This window comes from Rhagoletis zephyria, unplaced genomic scaffold (genome assembly GCF_001687245.7).
Source record: "Rhagoletis zephyria isolate East Lansing unplaced genomic scaffold, Rhagoletis_zephyria_1.1 Rzeph_scaffold_05706, whole genome shotgun sequence".
NCBI lineage: Eukaryota > Metazoa > Arthropoda > Insecta > Diptera > Tephritidae > Rhagoletis > Rhagoletis zephyria.
The window spans coordinates 1-7,002 of record NW_016162789.1 but is presented as its reverse complement, the minus strand read 5'-3'; the positions used below and the strand labels follow the sequence as shown (position 1 = coordinate 7,002).

Below are 7,002 nucleotides of genomic sequence, written 5' to 3'. Positions count from 1 at the left end.
TTTGGCGTTGCGTTGGCGTTGGCGTCGCTTCGACAGCTGACTATGAATACATGCATTTATATGAAAGTCTCGACATAACCAAAGTTGGGCAACGCCAACGCCAACACAACGCAGAAAGATGGCCAACTCTCAACTTTTTGCGCGCGTTGACAAACAGCTGATACACAATTTTCATTGAGCGTGGGTGAACAACATTTTTCCAGCTTTTGTAAAAATTTGGCTGAAATCAATTAGAATTAAAGATATACCCCAAAAAAAACATTGCGGATTAAATTTAAAACAAGGTAAGTAAAAATTCTAAAATGCAATCCACGTTGGAGTAGTAGTGCACTTGGGCGGGACCTGCGCAAAACTCATCTAAAAGATGATCATCATCGACGCCAATAGTTGCTTCACGATTTGCAGATTTTTACAGGAAGCTGTTCCAGGTGACCACCTTTCATAAGGTTTATTTATGGAGAAAACAGCTTTTCCTGCAGATCTAGAACGCAACTAATAACAATAATTCGAAAGCGGAAATAAAAACACTTCCACTTTGCGTACCTTCTTTTGATGAATTTCACGCAAAGGCCGCCTATGCAGAGATGCATCCGCCCCTCTTCTCCGGCAACACAGAAAAGAGAATTCTACTTAGTAAGGGTTATAGGCCCTAAGCGCGGCCGAAGTCCGCCACCCAAAAAAGGAGTTGGATGCAGGTGTCGTCCGGGAACAGCTTCCTATAAATTCCTGCAAATCGTGAAGTACCTGGAAAATTATTGGCGTCGTTTGATACCCCTCTTGACTTTTTTTGGATGGATTTTGGGCAGGTTCCGCTTAAGTGCACTTTTACCCACGTTGGTATTTAAGTTCAATATTTACAATGGCCCGTAGTCATAGTCAAAATAAAGTCGACTTTAAAGTTAGTTGCAGCTTTTTTGACAGATATCCCATTGAAAATTATGTCAAAAAGCTGCAACTAACTTTAAAGTCGACTTTATTTTGACTATGACTACGGGCCAAAGTGTTCATTAAAGTTCAATTTGTCATCGATTTTTATTCCTAGGTATTTGAATGTATTANTGGAGGAGAAGTTACTAGAGGCGGTCAGGGCACACAGCTGCCTTTACGATAAATTATTAAAAGAAAAGGCTTGGGATGCCGTTGCATGCGCTGTGGGAGTACCTGGTATGTAATTGTATATATGTATATGTATATAAATATATAAAAAAATTACCTTATTTAATTCTTCCAATAGCGACTAACTGCCAAACAAGGTGGAAGTCTCTCAGAGACCGCTTCGTCCGGGAGACAGGCTTACAGAAGAAGAAGTCAGGATCTGGTGCCGAAGATGGAGCCACATGGCAATATTTGGAAGCCATGGATTTTATGCGAGACTTCGTTGCTCCTCGAAAGTAAGTTAACAAAAAAATAAAATGTCGGTCATACCAATAGCATCCCAATTTCAAAGTGATATTTGTTTCCCACTCATGCTTATTATTGGCTGCATTTCTTTATTCATTCGGAATGTTTGGAATAAACTTTTTTGTTTATTTATTCTTTAGAACGTTCCTGATGATATGTTGACGTATATTTCAAACTCATTCTGTTTATTCCGGCTGTGAAATGGGATTATCCGGAATGTATAAAGAAACGCAGCCATTATCGCACTATAATTTAAAGGGCTATCAAACTGTGTACTCAAACAAATTCTAACAATTCTGGGAAAGAAGTTTGAAATTTGCGTGAAAATTCGTTGCATTTTTTGTCGTTTTCCACCATGATACATATACTTAAATGTTGTTATTATTATTATTATTTATTTATTTATTTATTTAAATATTTTATTTATTTATTTTTGGATCATGGTTTTCTACAAAGTTTTTGGGTTTTGTTAGAAATAGAACTCTATTTTAATTGAAAATTCCTATATCGACTGCTGAATGGAAGATCAACCTATCTCGACAGCCAGTTCGAAAACGCCCTATCTCAAAAAACTTTACAAGAACGCCCTATTTCAGAGTTTTATTGAAAAACACCCTATCTCAGAATTCGGTTCAAAAACGGCCTATCTCACTTCAAAATGTATTGAAAATGTGCTGACATAGGGCGTTTTTGAATCGGCAGCTGAGATAGGGCGTTTTTGAGACGAATTCTGAAATAGGGCGTTCTTGAAAAGTTTTTTGAGGTAGGGCGTTTTCGAACTGGCTGCCGAGATAGGTCGATCTTCCACTCAGCACTCGATATGTTCTTATGTGTATATATACTTAAGTTTTAATCTATGTTTGTCTATTTATTTTCAGAACATTTTCCAATCTGGATTTTACTTCACAGGAGGAGGAAATAAACGGCATCAGCCCGTGCAACGTGACCGAAACCTCTTATTATGAGGAGTATGAAGTAAGCTCTCCTCTTCCTTCTGTTCCGGCAAACGACACGGAGCAGTCCAACAGCGCAAAAAAAAATAAACGGCGTCGTGTAGAAGACGAGGCGAACGAGAGGTTCGGATCACTATGCGTGGCGGTCAATGAATTTGTTGGCTCCAAATCCGAAAGCTTTAATAATAGCCGCAATTTTGAGTTTTATAAAGTTCTGGACAGCTATGTATTGAAACATCCGGAGCAGGCCCAATCAAAGTTGTGATACTCAACTATGTTTTCAACTATAATTGCGGCAATTATTAAAGCTTTCGGATTTGGTATTTTATAAAATTAAATAAGTGTTTTTGCCAAAATTCCACAGATACACTTGTGACCAGCCAGCAACGTTTTGATAAATTTTATGTTTAAGGTTTATTTTTCCATAAAAGTCTATCTCGTTATTATAACAAACACGAATCCACATTTCAGACTTTGTGCAAAAATTATAAGAAATCTGCAAAGTTGCATCTAAATTTTCATATTTTTTATCAGATTTTTCAGATGTGTGTATTTATACTAGCATTTAATGGGCTATAAAACTCCATACTCAAAACATTACTAAAAAATCTGATAAAAAAATATGAAAATTTAGATGCAACTTTGCAGATTTCTTATAATTTTTGCACAAAGTCTGAAATGTGGATTGGTGTTTGTTATAATAACGAGATAGACTTTTATGGAAAAATAAACCTTAAACATAAAATTTATCAAAATGTTGGTTGCCTTAATTAGCTGATCACAAATGTATGGGTGTGTTTAGAAATGCATCAAGCCAAAGCATCAAACGCATTTATTTCTAAACTATTATTTATGGAAATGTGTTATTTACGCAACTAGGGTCCAATTAGGCATTTAACTGTGGTTGCGCATATTGGACATTTCCATCAATTATAGTTTAGAAATAAATGCATTTGATGCTTTGGCTTGATGCATTTCTGAACACACCCTATTTATATTTCGTTTCTTGTTTCTTGAAGTTCTTTTACTTTTCATTAATTTATGTTTATTAAATTCGATAATTGTTCTTTAATAATCAGTACCCTTGTGAATTACCCTGTAGTAAATAAAAGACTGAATAATTTTTATAAAATTACATATATGTACATACACACTTGGGGTCAGCTGATTAAGCTAAGTGACATTTTGACTTTTACGAAGTTTCAAATATGGATTTATATGATGGTGGTGGTTATGCTATGTGCAAGAAATCCCTGCAAAGGGAAATGGAAATGTTTAATGTAAGAAATACATATACGTGGCGTTCAAATAATAGCAGCAAAATCAAAATGATGCTGTTGGCGACTTATCTTTATTTATTTATTGTTAATCATTTTCAAAGTTGACAACAAAATTTCAAACTTTTTAATGAGAATCTTTAGAAAATTTAGAAGTTTTGTAGCCCATTGAATTTTAGTATAATAAAGTGAAAGTTTCAAGTCGCAAAAAAATTACATTTGATTTTTGAGAATTTTTCTTGTGGAGGGTGTTTCTCATTTTCTTCCGTATAATGCATGAAATAAACTTACTTTTATATGGCAGAAATGCGCAACACCCTCCACAAGAAAAATTCTCAAAAATCAACGGTAATTTTTTGCGACTTGAAACTTGCACTTTATTATACTAAAATTGAATGGGCTACAAAACTTTGTATAAGCTTTGAAACTTTTATTTATGTGGTATCTGATATAGATCGACCCTTATTTTAAATGAAAATTATTAACAAAAAATAAATAAATATAAGTTGCCAAAAGCGTCATTTTGAATTTTGCTGCTATTATTTTGAACCCACTATATATAAAAACAGCCAGCATCAAAAATATGAATAGCAAAATCCTCCATCGTGCTGTTATAATTCCGAAGGCGTTTTCAATAACACGCCGAGCTCTTGAAAGGCGCTTATTAAAATTTTCACGATCGGGTGGCAGATGCAATCCTGAAATTAAAAAAGGCTTATTTGTATGTACATACATATGCACATAGTATAGATGCAAATAATGGTTGAGTTGCAAGTTTTATCAATGCAAAGCATCAGACTCTTTTATTTCCAAACTATAAATGCAACTTTCAACATAACCATTTTCTATGCAATACATTTTCCGTATACTAACCAGGATATGGTCGCATTAAATTTTTTTTTAAAGGAAATGCTGCATCTCCAACGAAATAATGCGGAAACTTAATATTGCTGTCTGGTAAAATGTCATCCTCAGGCAGGTCTAGTTGATCATGGAACAGCCTTTGACCAAATCCAGAATTCCAAAGCACACCGCCGTCGCTTTGCGAACCGTACGCACCAATATCGATAGAAGTAAATGTGTAATTCGCATCGCAACATGCTAATAATACGATGGAGTAGGTACCCTTGTAATTGTAAAAAAGAGATCCGGAGTTGGAAAGACATTTTAAAGTGATGTGCTTTCCGTCGATTGCGCCCACACAGTTCGCGAAATCCCAAATAGTGTTGAAGTCCTTCGCAGGTTTCCAAAATTATTTTGTTGACTGTGGAGCGACCCACTTTATACGCTGTAGCGTACAAATGCTGAGTTCCCCCGTGTGCTAGGAAACTATGAATGTAATGCACACAAATTAGTATGAAATTTTCTTTAGAAATATTTACTTACTTCAATGTTAAGAATAGTCTCATTTCTGCAGAAATTGACGGCCTGTTGGAATACTTTATGAGGCGTTCCATCACGAGCCCAAAGAGCAAATCAAACACCTCCTTAGTCATCCTCACCGTAGTTTTGAACTGCTCCGGGTCATTTTTGTACATTTCGTCAAAACTGGTTACAAATAGTCCATCAATGTCGCGACTTAAGTAAAGAGGTCTTACCCACTCCCGCCGCCGAGAATTAATTTTCTTCAAACACTCGCGAGGCTCGTACCTAAGTAGCACTATTAATATTATTTCGATAAAAGATAACATCATTTTTTTAATAACGCTCGAGGATACACAAATATTTTCACTGGCAAAAACAAAACAAATGTCTATTTGATGATTTAAATTATTGGGCCGCCTTCCTATGAAGCTATACCGCCGTAAGTAATTCGGCTTTGTTATATTTGTATGCGTTTTATTAACTAAATTATAAACTTTTTCTTATTTCCCGGTTGTTTACTCTACCACGTGGCTTGAACAAATGTCATCGCCGGCGCTGTCAAAACGTTCATTGTAGCAAGAACACACGCCACTCGCGCTGCTGTCAAAGCGACGCCAACGCCAACGCAACGCCAAAGTTGTATGTGGACGGGCCTTTATGATATGATCGTCTTCGTGCGTCTTACGATAATTGACGATTGACTGATGCTTTGCTAGCACTTCGGCAAAGCAAATCAAATCAGTTGTTGCTGAGCACAGTATACCAGTAGAAAAGGTTTTTGTTGTTGTGGCTGTTAATTTGGTCCCCATAAAGGACTTGAGGGTTGCCAGCAACTGTTTTGCCGCATTCAGGGTGCTGTGCAGCAAAATAATGTGGTGAAAAATTTTATCATCGGATAAATGGCGAGAGAAATATTGTTATGCGCTTTATAAGTAAACATGGACGTAATAAAATGTTTTATACTTCAATACAACTAATTAGCGCTATTTTTGCAATTCGAAATGATCTTAAAAATATTTGTAGTGAAATATGTACTTTATGAGTTAAATGGAAACTATCTTATATGTAAAAATATATTCCGATTTACTTCAAATAAATGATGTAAAATGTTTTATATATGGATCTAATTTTAATAATAATATTTAGTACTTTCATCTACATTGCTTTTATTGTAAGTTTTCACGAGTAGTTGCAGTAGTAATTTCACAATTTCAACCCTATTAAACGTTTATATTTTAATAAAATGTGATCAATTACTTAAGAATATATAGTTTTCGATCAAACTATAAAACTGAGTGATTGAGAAACAATTATTTAAATCAAATGATCAATATTGAACTCACTAGGAGCGAATTTCGGAACACTGAGCGAATTATGCATATTAACAGTAAATTATTTCTAACTTTCTACCCTATTAAACGTTTATATTTTAATAAAATGTGATCAATTACTTAAGAATATATAATTTCCGATCAAACTATAGTATTAATTGTTTGACAAACTATTTAAATCAAATGATCAACAGAGCGCGCTCGGAGCGAATTTTGGAACACTTCATAAAATATTTAAAGAGGAAGTACATTATTTGGTAGAGATCAAAATGTATTTAACAAAGTGTGATTGAATTTGAAATTGCTCTCAGAAGAACCATCCTATAAAGTCAAATTGAAAAAAATTTGTATGAATTTTGAATCGTTTGTTTATATTTTTTTACATAATAGTATCTTAAAAGAGAGCCCCACTGAGTTGTCAATAACACCTTGGGCCGTATGCATAAAAATTAAGCAATTACTTTTTCTCAGATTTTCATACCTTTCACTTAAATTTATTTGAAAAAACTGAGTGAAAGGTCTGAAATTTTAAGAAAAAGCATTTGCTTAGGTTTTATGCGTACGGCACCTTGTTTAATACACCCATGNCCACTGAGTTGTCAATAACACCTTGGGCCGTATGCATAAAAATTAAGCAATTACTTTTTCTCAGATTTTCATACCTTTCACTTAAAT

The 7,002-nt window shown here is 34.7% G+C and overlaps 1 protein-coding gene and 1 long non-coding RNA gene across 2 annotated transcripts; one reads left to right on the top strand and one right to left on the bottom strand.

The window, feature by feature from the left end:
• Nucleotides 1–1,271: 1,271 nt before the first annotated feature.
• On the top strand, nucleotides 1,272–2,740 carry LOC108372381 (uncharacterized). Its single transcript, XM_017628046.1, has 2 exons — nucleotides 1,272–1,391; nucleotides 2,280–2,740. The coding sequence occupies exons 1-2, from the start codon at nucleotides 1,357–1,359 to the stop codon at nucleotides 2,617–2,619; spliced, it is 375 nt and encodes a 124-aa protein (XP_017483535.1). The 5' UTR covers nucleotides 1,272–1,356; the 3' UTR covers nucleotides 2,620–2,740.
• A 1,504-nt stretch (nucleotides 2,741–4,244) lies between these two features.
• LOC108372380 (uncharacterized) lies at nucleotides 4,245–4,902 on the bottom strand. Its single transcript, XR_001848856.1, has 2 exons — nucleotides 4,505–4,902; nucleotides 4,245–4,329 (listed from the first exon to the last, which is right to left on the bottom strand). It is a non-coding gene; the product is annotated as an uncharacterized LOC108372380 (long non-coding RNA).
• Between the last annotated feature and the right edge of the window lie 2,100 nt (nucleotides 4,903–7,002).